This window comes from Muntiacus reevesi, chromosome 2 (genome assembly GCF_963930625.1).
Source record: "Muntiacus reevesi chromosome 2, mMunRee1.1, whole genome shotgun sequence".
Lineage (NCBI taxonomy): Eukaryota > Metazoa > Chordata > Mammalia > Artiodactyla > Cervidae > Muntiacus > Muntiacus reevesi.
In genome coordinates, this window is record NC_089250.1 from 258,692,132 (window position 1) to 258,715,852 (window position 23,721).

The following is a 23,721-nucleotide window of genomic DNA, read 5'->3' on the forward strand; positions in this document are numbered from 1 at the left end:
TTTGTTTATTTTTGGTTGCACTGGATCTTCATTGCTCCCTGCAGGCTTTCTCTAGTTGTGGCGCGAGGACTTCACTTGTTGCAGAGCACGAGCTCTAGGCCCTCAGGCTCTAGAGCACAGGCTCAGTAGCTGTGGCACATGGGCTTAGTTGCCACGAGGCATGTGGAACCTTCCCAGAGCAGGGATCAAACCTATCCCCTGCATTGCCTGGCAGCTTCTTAACACTGGACCACCAGGGTAGCCCTGCAATTTATTTTTTTCACAACAATCCAATAGTAGGTCATAGTGTTGTTATCAAAGTGGTTGTACTGAATTGCCCTTTGCCTTGTTCTCTGGGGACTGTAGGTGTATCCTGAGTTTGAAGATCAGAGAGCTTGTCTACCATCAGGATCTTTTCTGACTTGTTCCTCAGACAATACCATCCGATTCTGGAACATGGACAGCAACCCTGACTCTCACTGGCAGAAGAACATCTTCAGTAATGTGAGTGGCTTCATTGTGATCTGTCTGTTAGGAGGAACAAAGGCCTACTTGAAGCTAAATATGGGGGCAGGAAAGAGTTTTATGGAACCTGGGTGTTTGACTTCCCTAGGGGCAGGAACCAGGAACCAAAGCATGTCACTTTCTGTCTCCTCTCTCAGTCTTCTTTCTCTCCCTCTCTAAGTGGCATGGTCTTCCCTCTTTGCTTTCCTTTGAGTCAGCTCCTACTCTCTTAAGTGTATGTAAACACAGCTACTCCAGGTAATCCAATATACTCAACAAAGAAGAAATTGTTCCCCAAGTCTTGGGTTAGAACCCCCCTGGGGAGCACGTGATGGGCTGAGCCAGGCAGAAGCGTCCCCTGTCTAGCAATGACTGGGGCCGGAGATGGGGTGCTGGCATGATGAGAGGCTGGGGAGAAAACACTTTGCTGGAGAAATGTTGGGTGTTGCTAGGTCAGTGAGAGAGCTTCTCCGGGGAGCTAAGGCCTAAATCATGCATTCATTGATTCTGCAGATACTACCAAGGTCAGTGCTAGGTGCTGTGTTGCGTGCTGGGGACACATCAATGACTAAGACACATTCTTCTCCTCTCAAAGCACCTCCCGTCTAGTGGAGGAGGCAGACAATGAGCCAGTAACTACACACACTATGATATAATTCCAAACATAATAAGTACCATGAAAGAAAGTTGTGAGGTACGAGTAGGATACGTGAATAGTCATCTGATTCTATCTGTGGCACTAGGGGCAGCCTCTAGAGGACGAGATAACTGAGATGGGAGGATTGGGCAGCATAAAGAGGGGAAGGGAGAGTGTTCTACACCAAGGGACAAAGGCCTTGAGATAGGAAAGAGCTTGGTGAGTTGGAAAATCCAAAAGAGGTCAGTGTTACCAGAACAAAAAAGGCCCTTAATGCAGAATATGTGTAGCAAGTGCTCCTTTACTACTACCCTCACTAGCACCTCTTCTCCCCCAACCATCTTCTCTTCTGCACCTGTGATATATGTGTTGTATTTGATTATACACAATAGAAAAACCCAAACATGATGGAAAAGATTTGATTTTCTGGCTCATAAAAATAGCCTAGCAATAACAAGTCCAGGCTGTTTTGGCAGCTTTAGGAAGCACTTAGAGACTTAAAAACCACCCATTTTGAAGGAGTGGCCCTTGTCCTCATGACCCAAGACGGCTACTGGAGCACCAGTCATCACATCCAAGTTCCAGGCAGCTGGACAGTGGGAAGGAAGAAGAGTTTTCACTTGCTTTACATCTCATTGACCAGAATTTATTCACACAACTTCATCTAGATGCAAAGGAGTGTGGGAGACATAGTAATTATTCTAAGTAATGAAGTTTCCAAGTCAGAATCAGAGTTCTGTTGCTCATCAAGATTGGGAGACTGGCTGTAAGGAGACACAAGTGCTTCAGAGGTTCTCATAGCACTGACCTCAGTCCTTTCTTCTCTGCAGACCCTGCTGAAGGTCGTGTACGTGGAGAACGACATCCAGCACCTTCAGGATATGTCACACTTCCCAGACCGGGGGAGCGAGAATGCGATGCCCGTGGACGTGAAAGCTGGGGTTCGAGTCATGCAGGTCAGTCCTGATGGCCAACACTTGGCTTCAGGCGACCGAAGTGGAAATCTGAGGCAAGTGGGCCCTGGTGGTGTCTAGTGCACACCTCCCAGCTTGGGCTCGGGTGCTCAGGGCAGTGGGGAGGAGCCCTGGCCTTGGCACTGAGGGAGTGTGGGTAGCAGTCTGGTAGGCAGCCCGCCCTGGGAACATAAGTTGAGAAGGGGCTTCCAGAAGGGCTGGCTCCCAGTATATCAGAGTAGCCACCTAGGGACCAGGCCATGTGAACTTTGCCTGCCAAGCGGACAGGCACACTTGCATGACTCCAGGGCAGGGTGACACCTTCTTGGCCCCATGGTACCACTGCTGAACCCTCAGAGAAGATGCCAGCTGGACCTGGGAGTGCTAGGAGAGGGGTCGGAGGGTGGGACATCTGAGGGCTCAGGCTGTTTACCACCCTGCAGAGGTTTTTCAAGATGTGACAGGCCCAATAGGTGCTGACAGACTATGAGCCCTGTCTTAGGAATCAGGTGTAATGTGAAAGGGTGCACAGTGACCACCTAGTGCTGGGTCTCTGGTGGGATGGGAGGGACCAGGGGCGCTGGAGACCATGTGCCGCGTGAAGGGGCAGCTGCCACACAGCTACTGGCTGCCAGTAGCACAGCCTCCACGTTGTCACATATTCCTGTCATCCAAGAAGAACAGAAAAGAACTTTCTGTGCAGATTTTTTTCTGTGAAATTCTATGGTCTTTAAATGTTAGCAGCTGTTTTGATGTCAGTCACTGATGAGGCAAACCAAGCAGGTCAGGGGGCTGCTCCAGTTGACAGCATCCTAGTGTGAATGGCGGAAAACAGTAAGGAGAGCTAACAGGGGCATCATGGTCTTCTCCCAGGCCGGCCACTGGCCTGAGCGCCATGGGTATCGACTGATTTAATCCTCTCAGCGACCCGCTGGTGTCAGTGCTGTTATTCTCACCACTTTCAGATGGATTCGCTGAGGAAAGGGGAGCTGAGTGGTCAGGTTAAGATCACACAGGTGGAGAATGGAGGAGCTGGGATGACCATTTCTTATTTCAGTCCTGGATGACCTGTTTTCTGATTTCATTTGGCAAGAATATGAGGAAAGTCTGGATTTGAGACCCTTTAAGAATGAGAGGGAGTTCCCTGGCAGTCCAGTGGTTAGGACCAGGCTTTCACTGCCAAGGGCCTGGGTTCAATCCCTGGTCAGGGAACTAAGATCCTGCAAGCCCTGGGGTGTGACCAAAAAAATTAGAATCAAATGGTCCCACCTGGGGGACTTCTCTGGTGGGCCAGTGGCTAAGACTCTGCTCTTCCAATGCAAGGGGGCTTGGGTTTAGTCCCTAGTCAGAGAACTAGATCCCACATCTACAGCTAAGAGTTTGTGTGCCACAAGTAAGACCACGCACTCCCAAATAAATAAATATATATTTTTTAAATGTTCCCACCTGGGACTTCCATGGCAGTCCAGTGGTTTGGACTCCATGCTCTCACTGCCAAAGGCCCAGGTTTGATCCCTGGTCAGGTAACTAAGATCCCACACCAAAAGCAAAACAAACAACAAAAATGTTCCCACCCATGGGACCTATCTTTGATTATGACCTCTGACCCCTGCCCTACCCCCAGTGATCACCTCTGATAACAGCCCTCCCCAACCCTTGTTCCCCCAGGGACCATCATAGATGTTAACCCATGGGCCCACAAGGGGCGGGTGCCTGCTGAGTTGCTCCCAGGCTTGGGAGCTTTCTGGGTGCCGAGAACGGTCAGGCACCTCTAGACTAGTTGGCCAGGGTAGGGTATTCTCTGTGTCCCCCACCCGGCTGCTCTGGCCTTTTCTAGTAGGAGCAGAGCACCTGGGGCTGAGGGCTGGGGGCGGTGGATAGGGTACAGCAGGCAGTGTGTGTCTCCCAGGATCCACGAACTGCACTTCATGGACGAGCTGGTCAAGGTGGAGGCCCACGATGCCGAGGTGCTGTGCCTGGAGTACTCCAAGCCGGAGACAGGTGAGCCTGTGCTGTGGGCACGGCCTTCCTGGCAGAGCCACTGGGGTGAGCAGTTGGTGTCTGGTGGGACTGTGAATGACAGCTAGGGCTCCTACATTTAATAAGAATTCCTGTTGCCAGGCCCTGGGACCAGGGTGGCTGGGACTCCTGAAAGCAAGACCCAGCAGGCAGGACTTGAGCTGCTTACCCTGGTCCCCAGCACCCCAAGCTGCTCAGGCTAAAGAGGTGAAGGTTAATGAGTAAATGTATGGATGAGCTCCTTCTCTGCTGGAAAAGGTAGATCGGTAGTGAAGCATATTCTTTTTCTTTTTTTGAAACATATTCTTTTGAAAAATTTCGATGCTTACAGTAAATTTATGAGAATATTATCATGAACACCTGCAGATTCTTCACAGCTCCCCAAGTTTTTTCTTTAAATCCTATCTGACCCTTTGACTATATATAGGATGTTATCTGCTTCCCCTCTCTCCTTTTCTCTGGATTTGTGCATGTGTGTGTATATACACATTCATAATAAAATAATACCATGTATGTAATTTTTTTCTTCTTTTTAAAAATAATTGTATTTGTTCATTTTTGGTTATGCTGGGTCTTCATTGCTGCGTGAGCTTTTCTCTGGTTTTTGAAGAAGACTACTCTCTAGTTTCAGCACATGGGCTTCTCGTTGCAGTGGCTTCTCTTGTTTCAGAGCACGGGCTCTAGTGTGTGTGGACTTCAGTAGTTGTGGCACATGGGCTCAGAAGTTGCAGCTCTCAAGCTCTAGAGCAAGGGTTCAGTAGTTGTGGTGCATGGGCTTAGTTGCTCCATAACATGTAGGATCTTCTCAGACCAGGGATCGAACCCATGTCTCTTGCATTGGCAGGCAGGTTCTTTACCACTGAGCCACCAGGGAAGCCCTGTTGTTGTTTTTTTTTTCCTTTTGCTAAACCACTTGAGAGAAAATTAAAACTACTTGAGAGGAAGACTTGCTGTCCTTTCACTCTTAAATGCTTCTGTAAGCATTTCCTAGCAACGGGAACATCTGTTTACCTGACCACAGTGCATCTTATTCAATGTGCATCTTATCAAATCTGTCATCTCTCTTGGGCTTTTTTTTTTTTTCATTTTGGCCATGCTGGGTCTTTGCTGCAGAGCACTGGTTTCTCTAATTGCTTCTCTAATTGCGGCCGCTCAAGACATGTGGGATCTTAGCTCCTCGACCAGAAATTGAACCCTTGTTCCCTGCATTGGAAGGCAGATTCTTAACCACTGACTCACCAGAGAAGTCCCTATCTTGAGTTCTTATTCCCATTTTGCCAGTTTTCCCAATGTTGTCTTTTGCAGCACCTTTGTCTTTCCAGTCCAGGTTCACGCTTTAGTTGGCGTAGCTCTTTTGTCACCTTTGTTCTGGTGCTGACTTGAGGCTTATTTCCACAGCCTTATTTAGTTTGTCTTTATGACTTTGTCTTTCTGCAGAATACAGACCAGTCGTCTTATAGAATTTCCTTCCATTTGGATTTGTTTGTTTTCCTCATGTTTTGATTCTGATGATACCTTTTTGGCAGGAATATAATCTTGGTGAAGTTATGTACTAATGAGGTTAATATTCTTTCCCATGCTCTTCTTTTCTCCTTCCTTTTTCCATACTCTGTTCTGCCAAATTTCCTCTGCATTTCTTTTCATCCAGTACACCTCTCCTGAGCTCCCCTCCACCTCAGATCACTGTTAGGCCTTAGACCTAGCAGGTGCCCAGGGTAGGCACCATTTGAGGGGGCCAGCACGAAGGTCCAGTGTCTGAAGAAAGGGTGGCAGCAGATGGTCAGTAGGACCTACGTGAGGCTCATGCAGCCAGAGTGTAGAGAGTGAGGGGGTGGGTGGAGTTTTGGAGAGGTTGAGAAGTTGGCAGAGCCTCTCATGGCTGCCAGTAGCTGGACTGGGTAGGAAGGCGTGCTGGGCTTTGCCGAAGTGTCTGGTGTGGGCACGGGTGGAGGAGTGTCCATGTGTACATCAAGATTCATCCTGCACGACCCGGTGGCAAGGGATACAAAGTCCCAGGGTCTGGGGTAAGTTGGCTCCAGTTAGGAAACCAGAGATGCCCTTCCTCAAGGCCAGGAAAGCTCGGTCACACTGCTGTCTGAGAGGCCAGGCCATCAAGTGGACCCCCGGGAACCCAGGACCTCCCTTTCACCTACAGGGCTGACTTTGCTTGCCTCGGCCAGTCGGGACCGACTGATCCACGTGCTGAATGTGGAGAAGAATTACAACCTGGAGCAGACCCTGGACGACCACTCCTCATCCATCACGGCCATCAAGTTCACTGGTAAGCCCCTGCCTTCTACATCCTGCGCCTCATTCAGTGGGCTCCTTTGGCTGCACATAACAGCAGAGCCCCCTTCAGCTTAGAGAAAAAAGGGAGCAGCATCATCGGATTCAAAGCCCAGCTGGATCCAAAGGTTGAATGTTTTTTTTAATTTATTTATTTAGTAGGCTGTGCTGGGTCTTTGTGGAACTCAGATCTTCCATCTTCATTGCTGCATGCAGGATCTTTAGTTGTGGCATGAGAACTCTTAGTGTGAAATCTAGTTCCTAGACCAGGGATTTAACCTGGGCCCCTTGTATTGGGAGCACAGAGTCTTAACCACTGGACCACCAAGGAAGTCCCCCAAAGGTTGAATTCTTTTAAGTTATCCAGACTGTCTCCCTCTGTCGGCTGTGCCTCTCTTGGGTGGACAGGGTCTCAGTGACTCCTGTGCTGCTGGAAAGACACTTCCCCTCTTCCTATCACTGGCAGAAATTGAGAGCTGACTTTCCTGGTGCTGACTTGAGGTGCCACCCCTTTCCAGAACAGTTATCGGTGCCAGAGCTTTAGCGTGTCCTCTTAGGCTGTGTCTGACTCCTGTTTCTCCAGTTCCCACCCGCCTCCACCTCTGATCTAGGAGAACTGACATTAGGCGAGTGCTCCAACAGGAAGTCAGAATGCCAATCCAGGATGGGTTGGGTGCTGGGGACCTTGGCAGAAAAATGGGTGACAGCGACAGTTACTGGAGGCTCGTTCTGTGCTGGGTGGTGACCCTTGTGCTGTCTCAGCAGTCACCCCACTTGACAGCCAGAGTCACACAGCCAGTATTTTGCATAAGGCTGTCTTCCTTCAAAGCCCTCACTCAAACAGGCAATTGAAGGGATCCCTCCAAGACTGGAAAGATTCAGTTTGGAGATCCCTGGCCCTAAGGGATTCCAAGAGAAGGGGAAGCAGGCCCTTGTAGGAGTTTAACTGATCAGAACCCAAGAACATATTCAAAACTATATTCAAGAAGAATCCATTTATGGAGAGAATACATCCCTATGCTCTATGTTCTTGACTAGGAAGAGTTTTGTACATATAATCTTGTGGCTGAGAATGTATTAATGTCCCTTGGACTTCCCCACTTTCTGCCCTGTTTCTGTCTCAGGTGGTTGGGAGCTGAGCAAAAACAAGATGAACAGTGTTTGCTATGTTGTGATGTGGGTGTGTGTGTGTATGCACACGCACAGTTGCTCAGCCGTGTTCAACTCTTTGCAACCCCATGGACTATAGCCTGCCAGGCTCCTCTGTCCCTGGAATTTTCCAGGCAAGAATACTGGAGTGGGTTGCCATTTCCTACTCCAGGGGATCTTCCTGACCCAGGGATCAAACCCACATCTCTTTATAAGGACCTAACAAATGCTGATCAGCTCAACTTTCTCAGACAGCCTTAAAAAACTGTTCAGACCATCCCATTCCACAGGGGAGAGGTAGGTAGAATAGATCAGTAAATCTTGTGCTGACCTTAGCTTTAATGAATGGTCTAGATCCAGGAGAGCTGATGACTGGCCAAGGGGGTGACCCACGAGTCGGTCCTTCTGACAGTGTGGACCTCTGTTAAAGCCCCAGGCGGTGTGAGAGGATGGGCATCCTCAACCCAGCTCCTGTGAGCCCTGCTCTGACTGGGCTGGCTCACCTGGGCATTGTGCTCGAAACATTGATGATTTGTGTAAACTGGGCACCAGCCAACTGGAAACTGTCTGAAGCTACCCAGCTAAAGAATGTCAGTCTTTGAACTCTTTTCTTTGAATCATATATTCCAAAAAATGAGCAGAAAATCTGCGAATAGTTTACAGCATAATACAATGAAATATCCACATCAAAGTTCACAGTCGGTAAGCCTGAACTAGACACACCCCTTGTTTTTAGCTAGAGACTATTCTGATTGATCCTGGTCCTAATCTTGCTAAACACATGGAGTCTCCACCCCAGGTTAGGAAGCAAAACATTACCAGTAACTTACAGGCCCTCTCTGGGTCCTTCCCATACACAGGGCTCTCTTCCTTCTAGGACTAGTGACTCCCACTTGAGTAACATCTGAGCTTGTAATGTCAGGCCTGGGAGCTTGCAAATGTCCTGTCACGGAGGAGCAGCATCCATTGTACCAAGGCTCTACATGTTTTATATTCATTCTGTCTTGTCATCATCACCACAACTCTGTGAGGTACTTGTGCTCTGATTATTCCTCTTCTATAAAGAGAGAAGCTTAAAAGCAAGAACATCGATAGTACCTACAGGTGGCAGCCACTGTCCCAGGGGCTTCCATGCCACTCCACGGGGCAGTGGCTGATACAGGCTCATTGAACAGACAGGAGGCTGAGGCTCAGAGAGAAAGCTTGCCTTCCGAGCACAGTGTTTAATAACCAGAGGATGCCTGGATCAGCCCTGGCCCGGTCCTGACTCTCTGCACTCTGGGACAAGGACTGCGTGACTCTGAGCCCCTGGGTTCACATTTGCAAAAATGTGGCTGGTGACAAGTCAGGAGGGGGAGGCTCAAAGTGGCAGAGAGCCTAGCCTGGGATCTATGTGGATTTTTTTTCTTTTTTGACTGTGCCACGCGGCTTGTGGGATCTTAGTTCCCTGACCAGGGCCTGAACCCAAGCCCCCTGCAGTGGAAACGTGGAGTCCTAACCACTGGACTGCCAAGAAGTCCCTGTCCGGATATTCTGATCATTCTTTTTTATATTGTTATTTGTGGCTGAGCGGGTCTGCACTGCTATGCGGGCTTTCTCTAGTTGCAGCAGTTGGTGGCTACTCTTCCTTGTGGCACACAGCCTTACCGTGGTGGCTTCTCTTGGTGCGGAGCATGGGCTCTAGAGTGCATGGGCATCATTGGTTGTGACGCATGGTTATCATTAGTTATGACACACGGGCATCACTAGTTGTGGCGGGCGGGCTTAGTTGCCTGTGAAATCTCCTGGACCAGGGATCAAACACGTGTCTCCTGCCTTGGCAGGCAGATTCTTATCCGCTGGGCCACCGGGGAAGCCCCTCTGATCGTCCTTGATGGCATGAGCCTCCCAGCAGTCTGCCTGTCTCCTCTTGCTGCCTGCTTCAGTCACATCTCCGCTCTGTGGCCTGAGTCACTTTTCCGAATCCCAGATTAAGCCTGGTGCCCCTGCTATACCCTGGCCTGTTTCCCTGTATGCTTTCGCTCCGCAGAGGCCTGCCTTGCCCACTGCACCGTTCATACCCCTTCATGCAAATGGCTCATAGCTTACAGAGTCCTCCCACCTGCCAGCACTCCCATCATCTCTTCCAGGAAGCCCTCTGTGATGCCCAGCAGAGTTCCCTTATGATAGGGTTCCCTAGCTAGGATCCCTAGCCCTAGTCGGGCTCATAGGGGCCCAGCCCTCCCTCATGATGGCCTCCTCCTCCAGGCAACAGAGACATCCAGATGATCAGCTGTGGCGCCGACAAGAGCATCTACTTCCGCAGTGCCCAGCGGGTAGAGTGGGGTGGCCTCCTTGGGGGCTGGATGTGGGGGCTCCTTGGGGGTGTCCTCTGAAAACCCCATCTGCCCTGCCAGGCCTCGGATGGACTGCACTTTGTCCGTACCCACCACGTGGCTGAGAAGACTACCTTGTATGACATGGACATCGACATTACCCAGAAGTACGTGGCCGTGGCCTGCCAGGACCGCAATGTGAGGTGAGGAGCTGCCCTGGGCGGCTTGGTCGGCCTGGCCTCAGCGGGTCTCTGAGCAGGGCCTGTGTGGGTCTGTCTTCTCATGAGCTTTCCTCCCCTGCCCATCAGTCCCTGAGAAGCTGAGTGGAGTGGAGGGACCCAGTAGGTGTTTGTTAGGAGCTGGGCTCACCCAGGCCTTGTCTCCAGGTCAACAGCGGGTTCCCTGGCTCTCAGGAGCCTGCGTGGGGTAACCAAGAGGTGCTGACATGGCTTATAAATCATTCAGCCTCGTTTCTTGAGTACCTGTCTGCGGGGAAGAGAGAGGGAGTCCCTAACCCTGCCTCCATGGAGTGCAGGGGAGGACAGACAGATAATAACAGCATGGAGCGGTCAGGGCTGGGATGAGAACAGCCCAGAGGCTTTGGGGGCACCTGGGAGGACATCCACCCCACCTGGGGCTCAAGCAGGGCTCACCGGAAGGGATATCTGAGCTTAGACTGGGAAGGATGTAGAAGAATGAGCGTGTCCAAAGAGATTCTCCATCTTCTATATTTGCTTATTCAAATTGGCTGCCAGACATAACCTCTGTGACCTCAGCCTGAGACAGGGTCCCATTTCCTGATACAAGGTTTCAATCCAGGCAGCAGAGGAAAAGAGGTACTGGGGGCTTCCCAGGGAGAGGAGGGCAGCAGGTAAGGTTGGAGCAAGAAGGGTTGTGGGTGGGGCCACGTTAGCCACTCCTGCCCTCACCTTCCAGAGTCTACAACACCCTGAACGGGAAGCAGAAGAAGTGCTACAAGGGCTCCCAGGGTGACGATGGGTCCCTGCTGAAGGTGAGGAACTGGGGCCCTGGCTGAAACCACACCCAGACACACACACCCAAGGCCCCTCTGTCTGCTGCCCGCCCTGTTGGGCCATCTGAAATACGAGTCCTCCTTGGCATGGAATCAAAGGATCACATACTGGCCAGCATCCACTCAGGCCTGGCTGACTAAGGATGCTTGGGAGCCAAGAGTGGCCCCTAGAGCTCTTCATTTATTTATTGAACCCTTCCCCAAATGGGGGGCGTCCCTGGTAGCTCAGCTGGTAAATAATCTGCCTGCATACTGGAGACCCTGCTTTGATTCCTGGCTTGGGAAGATCCATTGGAGAAGGGATTGGCTACCCACTCCAGTATTCTTGGTCTTCCCTGGTGGTTCAGCTGGTAAAGAATCCTCCTGCAATGCGGGAGACCTGGGTTCAACCCCTGGGTTGGGAAGATCCCCTGGAGAAGGGAATGGTTACCTACTTCAGTATTCTGGCCTGGAGAATACCATGGATTCTATAGTCCATGGGGTCATAAAGAGTTAGACACAACTGAGCCACTTTCTTTGACTTTCCCCAAGCGGGGACATTTAAGTGGTTTCCATTTGAGTGGCAATAGAGTGTGATGGGAAGAATCAGAGAGGTCTGGGGTCCCTCTTCAAATTTCACCCCCTGCCTGTGTCATCTAGGATGAGGTGGGAACCTTCTCAAGTGTCTCTGAACTAGGGGAGTTGTTACAACGCTCCAGAGTCAGATCCTCTTAAAGTTCTGCCTCAGGCTGTCTGTGACCTTGGGCAAATGTCATCTCCTCTCAATCCTGTTTCATCATCTCTAAAATGCAAATAAAAATAGGCTCTACAGGAACCTCTCCAAAGGTCCAACAGCTAAGACTGCGCCTTCCAGTGCAGGTTCAATCCCTGGTTTGAGAGCGAAGATCCTACATGTCTCTTGGTCAAAAAACCAAAACATGAAACAGAAGCAATATTGTAACAAATTTAATTAGGATTTAAAAAAAAATTTTTTTAAGCCTCTATCACAGGGGTCTGTGGGGGAAATAAATCCACATAGGTACAGTACTTAGCACAGGGCCTGGCCGCCATTAGTACCGTTGTGGTGGTGGTTAATTTCTTTACCTGTGAAATAGGGACAGGAGCTTCTACCTACCATGGGGTATGTCGTGAGGCTAACCTGGGATGAGTCCACATACCTAGCGCCCAGCACAAGGGGGACCTTGGTCAGCGGGGCTGTGATATTGACCCCCGCCTCTGGGAAGAAGGAGGCCACCCCAGTGTCATGTGGGCGCTCTTCTCGGCAGGTCCACGTGGACCCCTCCGGCACCTTCCTGGCCACAAGCTGCTCTGACAAAAGCATCTCAGTGATTGACTTCTACTCAGGCGAGTGTGTTGCCAAGATGTTTGGCCATTCAGGTGGGTGTGCCTCTCTGCTTGGGACCCCTTCCCACCTGCCCTCATCCAGCCTTCTAGCTCAGAAGGCCAGTGCAGACCTTCCTTGGTGGTCCAGTAAAGACTCCCTACTCCCAATGCTGAGGGCCTGGGTTCAATCCCTGGTCAGGGAGCTAGATCCCACAATGAAGATTAAAGATCCCACATACTGCAGTTAAGACCCAGTGCAGTCAAATAAATAAATGAAAAAGACCAATGCAGCTTTTCCACTCTACTTGCAGAAATTGTCACCGGCATGAAGTTCACCTATGATTGCCGTCACTTGATCACCGTGTCCGGAGACAGGTGGGAAAGGCCTGGAGGCTGCCCAGCAGGGCCCCCCTCTGGGAGTGGGTGAGACCTATCGTATGGGGAGAGCCAGGGCTCAGACACTAGAGCCTGGTGCCCACAGCTGGAACTCTGAGCATGCCAGCTCACTCTCACCGGACAGTGTGCCAAGCCCTAAGTTCACATCTAGATCTGCCGCTTACTTGTGACCCTGAGCTGGTCATTTCCCCTTTCTGAACCTCTGTAACAGAGAGACGAGCCCGAGACTTCCCTGGTGGTCCAGTGGTTAAGACTTCAAGCTTCCATGGCAGGGCGCAGGGGGTTCGACCCCTATTCAGAGAACTAATATCCCGAATGCTACATGGTGGGGCCAAAAAAAGAGAGAGAGATGACCCCATCTACCTTGAGAATCATATGGTGAGAGTCAAATGAGATGACATATGTCAGTTCCTCAGCACCTGGTTGGTATCCTAGGACATCCCTTTTGCACTCTGTCCGATTTACTACCCTCCCTCGTGGCTATCTTCCGTGGGTCTTGAGGTCTTTAGAGCAGTCTTGGTTTACTAGGGAGCCCTGGACCCCACCAGGGTGTAGACCTGCCCTGAGCTGATGGGCGTTATTTTCCGGGCCAGGGAGTAGGGTCTTGGCTGTGGTGACCCAGGTGGTTCCAGGGTCGGACGACTTCTGTATTCACCATTCTTCCTCCTCCCACATCTCTCCTTGGCCTCTGCAGCTGTGTCTTCATCTGGCACCTGGGCCCTGAGATCACCAACTGCATGAAGCAGCACTTGCTGGAGATCAACCACCGGGAGCAGCAGCAGAACACGAAGGATGGGAAGTGGAGCAGCCACCCCAGGTCCTGGCAGCTTCCTGTCCATCCCCGCCTGTCCATTCACCAGAGGGGTGTCTTCTTGCCCCGGCCCCCATAGGGAGTAAGGCTGCAGACACAGGCGGGGCCCGGACTGCCCCGGGTCCCAGACCCTGCCCCTCGTGCCCTCAGGGCCTAGAAGAGGAGATGAACTTTGTGGGGTTTTGGTTTTTGTTTTCATTTATTGGGGTATAGCTGTTTTACCATGTTGCATTAGTTTCTGCTATACAGTGGGATTGAATCAGCTGTATTTTTGCGTGTATTCTCTGGGAACTGGACTTTGAATACGAAGTTACAGTAACACACAAGAAAGGCTTTGAAGTGTAAAAGCGAAAGTGCTAGGAGAGCCTGTGAGCACTCTGGTGAGGAGCCGTCAGGGGGCTGTGGGGACTAGAGGAGGCCCCCGAGCCAACCCTTGGTGGGGAGGGAGGAGGTCAGAGAAGGGTCCAGGGGAGCAGAGATGTCTTCTTAATCTTTAAACGGAAATTGTTCTTTCACTTATATCCCTGAGTTTCCTAAACCTATTTCTTAAGTCTTTAAGTTCCAAGACCAGTTTTATTTGGAGTGAAATCCTGTTCTGGTCTTTGATTTGGGATTTTGGTTTGGAAGTTTCAGTTGGAGTGGGAGGTTTTAAATTTTCTTTTCTCCTGTCCCTGGAGCTGTCCCTGTCTCTCTTTGTCTTTTTTTTTTTTCTTTCATTTATTTATTTTTGGCTGCTTTGGGTCTTCATTGTATGGGCTTTCTCTGGTTGTGGTGAATGGAGGCTGCGCTTCCTTGAGGCACACACGGCTCTTTGTTGCAGTGGCGTCTCCTGTTGCAGAGCACAGGTTCTTGGTGCATGGGCTTCAGTAGTTGTGGTGCACAGGCTTAGTTGCCCCACAGCATAGGGGATCTTCCCAGACTCGAACCCCTGTCCCTGCATTGGCAGGTGGATTCTTAACCACTGGGCCACCAGGGAAGTCCTCTCTCTCTGTCTTGGAGCTTTGCCATTGCCTCCCCCTGGGAACCAGGCCTGACATGGCCTCATTTTCTGCAGTCATCTTGAGGTGATGCAGATCTAGGCACCAACGGAGCGGACAACTCTTTGGCCCTGGAAACTAAAATCTCATTGCTAACCCTGCTTCCTGGAACAGAAGCCAGCAGCTCAGGACTCATGCCCTACCATCTGCTTTGCTTTCTATTCCATTGCAGTGGGCCTTGAAGAGTTTCTTATTTTTTGAGCCCAGCTTCTGTTGTTGTTTAGTTGCTAAGTCATGTCCAACTCTTTTGCGACCCCATGGACTGTAACCCACCAGCCTCCTCTGTCCATGGAATTTTCCTGGCAAGAATACTGGAGTGGGTTGCCATTTCCTTCTCCAGGCCAGCCTTTGTTACATGTCATTTATTGTGACAGTGTGTTTCTAGCAGAGGGGTTGTAGCAGGTGAGATCTCCCACCCCCATGTTGACCAGAAGCCAAGAGTGTGTTCTTATGGACCCAGCCCTAGGCAGGTCCCCTCTCCCATCCCATTTACCTGTTTCTCTCCTGCCATCCTTTTTCCTGTCTTCAGACAGGAGATATATGCATCCGTGCCTAGTGAGATTTGCTCCCTGAGCCCTGGAGAGCAGACAGAGGATGAGCTGGAGGAAGAATGTGAATCTGAAGAGTTGCTGAAGACCCCATCCAAGGAGAGCTTGGATCCAGGTTGGGAAAGGGGCCCTATTTTGAACTCTCAGCAGAGGAATCACTTCTGGGTTTTGGTCACTGCTTTGTTTTCACAGCCTGACACATACTGAAACTCAATAATCACATCAGTCAGGACTCTTTCAGGGTCATAGCAGCTAGACTGTCACTGGCTTAATTTGGAAAGAGGATTTATTGGTTCCTGTAATGGAAACTTTGAGAGTATATGGGTTCAGGCATAGCTGGATCCTGGTAGTCAGGTGACATTAAAGCAATAGATATTTCTCCACCTCTTGGCTCTGCGCTTCTCCGTGTTGACTTTGCTCTCAGGCAGACTCTCCCTGTTAAAGGGGCAGAGTATCCCTGGCAGCTCAAGGTTATAACACTGTAGAGAAGAGGGCACCTCTTCTCCAGTCCTCTGCTCGTGACCTATGTTCCTGTTTTAAGTCACCTGCCCATTTCTGATCTAGCCACTGTGATTGGCCAGCCCTGAGTCATGTGGTCGTCCCTGAGGGCAGAGGCTTTAGTCAGCTCCACTTGAACCACATGATCAAGAGCCAGAGGTGAGTGTAAGGGGCGGTCCCGGGGGAAAACAGGATGATGTTAACCAGAAGACAAACCAGATTCTCTTGTTCAGGCAGAAGGGAGAGAAGTGGCTCAGCGACTTTATGAGAGGCCAGGCCCTCCATCAATTCCTGCCTCCTTGCATATTGCCTTGGCTTCAGCACTCATGTTGCAAGATGGCTGCTGAAGTTCCAGCCATCAGAGACATGATCGAAGAGGACATTCCCTCCTGGAATCGCCTTTATGGGGCTGCTTCTTTTCCAGAAGCCCCTGCAGGCTTCTTGCCGGTCATGTTGGCCATGATTGCTCAGCTGTGAGAGAGGTTGGGAATGGTGGCTAGCCTGTGTGGCTAGCCAGCTCCTAGTGAAGCTGGTGGGCTCTGCCAACAGGGAGGAAACAGCCAGAGGCCCCCTGGATGGCTGATTGGTAGGCAGCAGCCATGTGAGAATTCAACCTGGGAAAAAACTAGAGAGTAAGCTCATTTTCTTTGTCACCACCCTCACATCCAGTCCAACGTCGCTTCCAAGGTGGCCACTCTTAGGATTTCGGTGTGGATCCTTTCAGGCCTTTTTCTGAACATTAATATACATAAAATATACACAGGGAGCATCTATGTCTACAAATTATATCAGACTGCAGATATTCTTCTGTGTCTTTTCTTCTCTCAAAACTATCTCAGTGACTACAAAGCAGAGGCCTCCCTCTTTTAACCGGTAGCATCACCACTGATTGTGCTCCAGGGGGACACCTAGATATTTTCTTTTTTCTTTTTAGCTTTATTTATTTACTTTTGTTTTTTAATTGGAGTATAATTACTTTATGACATTGTGTTACTTTCTGCTGTGCAACACAGTGAGTAAGCTACATGTATGCATATACCCCTTCTTGAACCGCTTCCCCCATTTGAGTGTTTTCTGACATTACACTGTTGTGAACAAGGCTGTGCTGACCACTCCCCCCCCCACTGCCCCCACCCAAGGACAGGCGCTGCTGGATCCCAGGATTAATACACTTCTTATTTTATTTTATTTGTTTATTTTTTTACACTTCTTATTTTAAAAGATAACCCCAAGGGCCCTCCAAATCCAGTGACCTACCCAGCCAGCAGTCAGTATTATGCCTGCTGTTTCCCCATACTTTTGCCAAAACTTGATAGTTTGAAGCCTTTTAATTTTGGTCAATCTTAAGCTAGTGGTAAAGAACCTCCCTGCCAGTGCAAGAGACATAAGAGATGCGGGTTCGATCCCTGGGTCAGGAAGATCCCCTGGAGGAGGAAATGGCAACCCACTCCAGTATTCATGCCTGAAGAATCCCATGGACAGAGGAGCTACGGTCCATAGGGTCACAAAAAGTTGGACACGACTGAAGCGATTTAGTGTGCATGGGGAAAACATATCCCATTGTTTAAATTTGCATTTCCCATGAGACTTCCTCAGCAGTTCAGTGGTGAAGACTTTGCCTTCCAAGGCAGGTAATGTGGATTCAATCCCTGGTTGGGGACTTAAGGTCCCACGTGCCTCACATCCCAAAAGAAACTGAACGTAGACAGCAGAAGCAATATTGTTAACAAAGTCAGTAAAGACTTTAAAAATAGTCCTCATCAAAAAATAAATCTTTAAAACAAATTTGCATTTCCCTGATAGCTAGTGAGGCCAATCATCTTTGGATGTGTCATTTCCTGTGTGGTCTCTGGAGAGCTACCTCTTTATGTTGAAGGTGATCTCTTGAGTTGTTTATTCTCTTTTCATGGATGTTCTGTGTCTCTTCAGATCCTCAGTGCCTGCTGACCAACGGCAAGCTGCCGCTCTGGGCGAAGCGGCTGGTGAGTCTGCCGGGGGAGCGGGGCACCTAGAGTCTAACAAAGTACGGTGCCCTTTCCCCCTTCATATCTTTACTTTGCATGGAGAATCCTTATGATGGTTTCAGTCTCTGTTTGGACAGCCCTTCATTCATGCCACAGGTATTTACTGCATGCCTACCCTGGTGGCTCAGTGGTAAAGAATCCACCTGCCAAGCAGGAGACACAGGTTTGATCCCTGGAGAGGGAAATCCCCTGGAGAGGGAAATGGCAACCTACTCCAGTATTCTTGCCTGGGAAATCCCATGGACAGAAGAACCTGGTGGATTAGAGTCCACGGGGTCACAAAGAGTTAGACACCACTTAGCGACTAAAACAACAATAACAGTTATTCACAGCACACTTGCTCTGTACAGGTTCTGTTGAGTCTTTTATATGTATTATTTAATCATCATTGATGTCTGGGATTTTCATATCCCCTGTTATTTCACAGATAGAAAACTGAGGCCCAAAGCGGTTAAGTAACTTCCCCAGGGTTACACAGCTAGGAATTAGAGAAGGTGGGATTGACCCTAGAAGGCTGGCTCCAGAGCCCAGGTTCTCAAGCACCCACCCTTCCACTATCTGCCAAGCACGTCTTGGTAGGAGGCAGTGGTAAGCAGGATCAGAGAAGCGGCAGAGAAGAGAAGTGTACATACTCGGGTGTGTTTGAGTGGCAGAGTTGCAGAAATGTGAAGTGTGAGGGATGGAATAAGAGGAATGAAGGAGGACCTGAAGGTTTGGGACCTAAGTAGCTGGGAAGAATCACTGAGACGGAAGACTTTAGGTTGAGTTGGTTTAGGGGGAAGGGTCAGTTGTTGTCTTCAACATATTTGCTTTGAAAGATTGCTAAACATCTATGTGGAGATGTGGAGCAGTTGCATGAGGACTTCTGAAGTTTAGAGCTAGGTTCAGGACTTCCTGAGCGGTCCAGTGGTTAAGACTCCTGTGCCAGCACTGCAGGGGGTGCAGGTTTAATCCCTGGTCGGGGAACTAAAATCCCACAAGCCACATGACGTGGCAAAAAAAATAATAATAGCAAGGTTCTGCTGGAGACAGATATCTGCAAGTTGCTTCTGAGTGAGGTTTAAAGCCACAAGGCTGGAGGAGGGTCTGTGCAGTGTTCCTCGCCCTCACTGGAGTTGGCGAGCACTTGGCCAGCTGCCTGAGTGTCCCCTTGTCCCCTCAGCTAGGAGATGATGATGCAGCAGACAGCACAGCCTTCAATGCCAAGCGCAGCTACCAGCCGCATGGCCGCTGGGCAGAGCGGGCTGACCAGGAGCCTCTTAAGAGCATCCTGGATGCCAGGGACCTGGACTGCTACTTCACCCCCATGAAGCCCGAGAGCCTGGAGGATTCTGTCCTGGATGCCATGGAGTCGCAGAGACTGGCAGGCCTGCTGAGCGAGGTATGGACTGCTGGCCCCAGCCCCACCCACAGCACATGCACCACAACTGCCGGTCGAGGACCTGGGGCCTCAACGCGCACGCATTTTGAAAATAGGGTTGACCATCCCACTCCAGGAGGAGGGCATGTCAAACCACTCCAGTATTCTTGCCTGGAGAATCCCTTGGACAGAGGAGCCTGGTGGGCTACAGTCCACAGGATTGCGAAGAGTAAGGCACAACTGAAGCAACTTAGCAGGCAGGTGCCACCCCAGGGATGTGAGAGGGTAACGAGATGGCAGTGAGCAGGAGGATGAGCCCTGTGCCTGGCGCACAGGGGAACTTCCCAGAGCAGACCCGGAGTCAGGGAGGCGCTCACTTGGGGGTGAGAGCTTGGGCCCCAGGGCAGGCCTGTACCTGAGTGAAGGGCATTGGAGCAGGTGGTGCCCTGGGCCTGCCCACTCCTGGCTGTGTAACTTGCAGCAAGGCTTGATTCTCTGGTCTTTGGTTTTCAAAGATACAGTCATTTCCAAAAAAAACCCAAAAAAACAGATGACCAAGAAAAACGATATCAAAAAGTCATTTTTTAAAATGGTCATGGGGACTTCCCTGGTGGTCCAGTGGCTAAGACGTCTTTCAAGCTCACAATGCAAGGGATAAGGGTTCAATCCCTGGTCAGGGAACTAAATGCCACATGTTGCAACTAAGTATCTCTCACGCTGCAGCAAAGACCCGGCACAGCCAAATAAATAAAATTAAAAACAAATCAATATCTTAAAAAAGACTCCACACTTCCAAAGCAGGGGACACAGGTTTGACCCCTGATCGGGAAACTAAGATCTCACATGCTGTGGGACAAGATCAAGAGATAAAAAAAATTTTTTTTAAGTTAAAAATGGTTATTAAAAAAAGAAGCCCTCAGAGGGCGTTTGCAGTTACCCAGGGCCATAAACAGTCTGGGCCCAAAAACGTGCTGACACAACTTTAGATCTTATTCTATTATTTTCCAAACAAAATTTTCTTTACTCTATGATATAAGTTTTCTTATGTCTGATCCTGAAGCTAAAGCTTCAATGCTTTGGCCACCTGATGCGAAGAACCAACTCGTTGGAAAAGACCCTGATGCTGGGAAAGATTGAAGGCAGGAGGAAAATGGGGGCAACAGAGGAAGAGATGGTTAGATAGCATCACTGACTCAACGTACTTGAGTTTGAGCAAGCTCCAGGAGATAGTGAAGGACAGAGGAGCCTGGTGGGCTGTGGTCCATGGGGTCACAGAGAGTCGGACCTGACTTAGCAGCTTAACAACAACAATGTAAGTTTTCTTATGTGGCTTAATGTAAGTACAGTTAGGTGCACAGATCATAAAACCACAGTTTGCTGAATACCTGTGTACACACTTAGGTATCCACCCCCTAAGTCAAAGTATGTAGAGCATTTTCTACCTCTTGATCTTGGAGGATCCCTCTGCCCCTTCCAGTCAGTACCCTCAATGAAGTAACCAGCATGCTGACCTCTGTCACCATGGATTGGTTTGCCTGTTCTTGAACTTCATATGAATAGACCCTTACAGGGTGGGAGCCATACCTATTCCTTACTGTAAAGGGGCCGATGAAATGGAGGGGCAGCACAGAGCGTGAGCTCATGACGGCCCCGCCTAGGCCTTGCCTCACAGGGAGCATCTAACAGTGAGGCCTGCCATCTTTCCTGTCACCATCGGTGTGGGTGGAACACCTAGCAGCTCACATGGGCCCTGGGGGTCACGGCTGCCTCTGAGGGCTCTGCTGTCTTCACCCACAGTCCGAGAGTCCCCAGGAGGACGGCTGCGGGCACCCTTCCTTGTCACCCCCACAGCAGGAGTCTTCTGAGGCCAGCGAGCTCATCACCTGCCACCCGGAGACAGAGGTGACAGTCACAGGGATGGACAGGTGAGTTCCTTAGTTGGAGAGAGGAAGCCTCGACTGGTAGGCACACCCTGGAAGAACTGCGCTCCGCTCTCCCAGTGGGCCTGAGGGAGGGAGGCAGGGGGGTGAGGCTGCCACCTTTTTCCCTGGTTCCAGGAGGAGGTGCATGGAGGGCGCCTTTGGTGAAGGCAGGAGAGGCAAGGCTGTGCTCCCGGCAGGAGCAGGTGCAGATGCCCAGGGCTTCTGGGTAGGGGCCAGGTGCTTAGTAACCAGTGTGCCATTTTTCACCCTCCCTACCCATCCCTCACCCCCGGCATGCAGCGAGTACTGTGCGGAGGCGGTGGTGGAGGCAGGCGGAGACCAGCAAGGGGACCCCTTCCTCCGGGTCCCCTCAATCGGCTCAAAGGACAGGAGTCCACCTGAGGGTGAGTGAGCACCCGGCAGGACACCTTGCAGTCATCTCTTCGTCTGGCCGGACCCCTTTCTGGGCACTGATAGTGACTGTGACCCCGTCTTCCTGAAGCTCAGAGCCTGTCACAGAGACAGACATCATCCCTGCTGTCTTCACCCTAGACTTCTGGAGCCCAGCTGCCCACCAGTGGGAGCCCAGCGCTGCCTCTCCCCTGAAGTGTAGCCTTGCTGGTCCATAAAGTAGGGTGTGGGTCCTATGGTCCCCTTTCTTCAGATGAGGGAACTGAAGCCCTGAAACCTGGAGCCTCCTTACCTGACGCACCCAGTCAGGGCCCAGCTTTGGGCCCTGACCCCACCCACTCTCTTCCAGACTCGGGGGAGTCAGAGGCTGACCTGGAGTGCAGTGTCACCACCATCCGTTCCTGCCCTCCACAGCCAGACCCAGAGCCTCAGTTTGACACGATTCCCCCCACACCAGGTAAGCGGCGGCCACATGCGGCAAAGGGTGGTGCGTGGGCCTGGCCAGGTGCTGGCTGTGATATGTAACCACTGGCCGTACATCAGTCCTGCACCCCCAGTTCCCTCCCCGAGAAGACAGAGCCATTAGCCCCGCCTTCCCCGCCTGGTGGCCACAGGGTGTGTGATGGGCGAGTTCAGCTTCCTCCATTGTTAAGCAGCTGGCGGCTCTCTCAGGGCCTCTTGCGTGACTCATGTGTTGACAGTTCTCTCCTGCCCACGCCCTCTGCTCAGGATGCCCAGGGAATGCAGGAGAGTTGCCCCGGCCCGAGGTGCCAGGCGTGTCCAACAGCTCCCTGCCCCAGACCCCTGAGCAAGAGAAGTTCCTCCGCCACCACTTCGAGACGCTTACTGATGCCCACCCTGAGGGTAAGCCCTGCCCATCTCTGACACCTCCCTGGGCGCAGCCAGGGCTGGGCTCAGTGTGCACGTCCCCAGGGTGGGGCTTTCCCTGGCAGGGCTGGCGAGGGTGGTGGGAGGGCGTGCATTTTACTTAGGGGCTGAGCAGCACAGTATCCACTGCCTGCTCGATTTGCTCCCGAGGTGTGTGTTGTCTGCTTTTTATTTTTGACTGTATCGGATCTCAGTTGTGTCATGCGGGATCTTTTCCTGGACCAGCAGGGAAGCCCAGTGTTATCTGTCATTGAGGGTCTCTGAGGATCTGTCTGCTGGTCTGTGGGGTCTGCTTGGGCCCAGGGCTGGCTGGCTGGAGGGTTTCTGAGGGCTCCCTTGGCGTCTTGCCCTAGAGCTCTTCCTCGGATCCCTGAGAAACCTGAAAGCCCCTGAGACCGAGGACGACTTCTTCAACCCCCGACTGAGCATCTCAGCCCAGTTCCTCTCCCGCCTTCAGAAGACATCCAGGTAGGAGCGGGTGAACTAGTGAACTCCCACCACTCTCCGTCTCCCTGCAGGGCGGGGCTGTGTGCCCCTGAGCACCCTCAGGGCCCCCACTGCCACCTGTTTTCCTAACAGGTTCCCCCACACCTTCCCTTCCCGGCTGCCCCGGCACCTCGTGAAGTCCTCGGAGGTCAGGCTCACGGACCTCGGGGGCGAGCCCCCAAGAACGGGTGCTGGCTCCACCTCCCCAGTCAGGACCAACGTGAGTACTGGGGCCACCTCCCTGGAGACACGGGACTTGGGAGCAGGGAGGCCTTGTCTTTACTGCGAGGCTGTGTTTGCAGGTCATCTCTGGAGGAAAGGCTGAGGAGACACTGGAGGTGTGGTCCCCACTGTGTGAGTGTCCCCATCCCCCAGTGGAAAGCCCTGGGTGGCTCAGTGAGCCATGGTGGGGATGGCCAGGGGCCACTCAGACCATGAACCACGCCGGGTGGGGGACCCTGTCTGTCAGCCCTGAGCTGGGCTGTAAGAGCAAGCCCCCTGCTTCCTTTCCAGCCCCCTGCTTCACGGGCCTGGCGCCCTGCATGCCCGCCTCCTCTGTGCTGCCCACCGACAAGAAGCCACCAGCACCCACAGCCCTGCCCGCTGCAGGCCTGGCTCAGAGTGTCCACACCCCCACCACCCACTCCCACATGGAGGCCACTGCCAGTTCCCATGCCAAGACGTCCCGCAGCATTTCCCTGGAGGAGCTGGCCTCCCTGAGCCAGGAGCTCCAGGATGTCACCACCACAGTGACACCCACTTCTGATGGTGAGGGCCGAGAACCTGCCCTGCCCTCCCGGGGCAACCATGAGGCCCGCGCCAGCCTGAAACTCAGCCTGTCGAGCATCTGTGACAGGCTCTTGTTGCCACCACCCCAATTGGAGCCTCCCACCACGTGTGTCTGGTCCCAGGAGCCTGTGGACACTGAATGCGATGTCACTGTTACGACAGATGGTTTTCCAGCCCACAGCCCTGCGGATGGGATCGCCTCAAGGCTTCACAAGTCCGCCTTTCTCCCAAGGTTCCTGGCCCCTGTGCACCTCAATACCCCTGTCCCCAACAGTCTCCCGCTTCCAGAAGCCAGGCCTAGGGTCCTTGGCAGCATCGCCTCTCTCCGGGAGCCCACCCCTGGTGAGTACCAT

At 51.6% G+C, this 23,721-nt stretch overlaps 1 protein-coding gene across 2 annotated transcripts in view; it reads left to right on the forward strand.

The window, feature by feature from the left end:
- WDR62 (WD repeat domain 62) overlaps positions 1-23,721 on the forward strand; it is a 47,754-nt gene that overhangs the window by 22,702 nt on the left and 1,331 nt on the right. For both annotated transcript variants that reach the window (XM_065925788.1, XM_065925787.1), the window contains exons 10-30: positions 346-483; positions 1,951-2,129; positions 3,983-4,074; positions 6,248-6,373; positions 9,775-9,842; positions 9,924-10,045; positions 10,779-10,854; positions 12,141-12,252; positions 12,510-12,573; positions 13,289-13,411; positions 14,972-15,105; positions 17,418-17,470; positions 18,675-18,893; positions 20,670-20,797; positions 21,095-21,198; positions 21,555-21,662; positions 21,935-22,069; positions 22,447-22,561; positions 22,673-22,799; positions 22,882-22,933; positions 23,093-23,710. In XM_065925788.1, the coding sequence (XP_065781860.1) occupies positions 346-483; positions 1,951-2,129; positions 3,983-4,074; positions 6,248-6,373; positions 9,775-9,842; positions 9,924-10,045; positions 10,779-10,854; positions 12,141-12,252; positions 12,510-12,573; positions 13,289-13,411; positions 14,972-15,105; positions 17,418-17,470; positions 18,675-18,893; positions 20,670-20,797; positions 21,095-21,198; positions 21,555-21,662; positions 21,935-22,069; positions 22,447-22,561; positions 22,673-22,799; positions 22,882-22,933; positions 23,093-23,710 (2,893 nt within the window). The remainder of the gene's footprint in view (positions 1-345; positions 484-1,950; positions 2,130-3,982; positions 4,075-6,247; positions 6,374-9,774; positions 9,843-9,923; positions 10,046-10,778; positions 10,855-12,140; positions 12,253-12,509; positions 12,574-13,288; positions 13,412-14,971; positions 15,106-17,417; positions 17,471-18,674; positions 18,894-20,669; positions 20,798-21,094; positions 21,199-21,554; positions 21,663-21,934; positions 22,070-22,446; positions 22,562-22,672; positions 22,800-22,881; positions 22,934-23,092; positions 23,711-23,721) is intronic.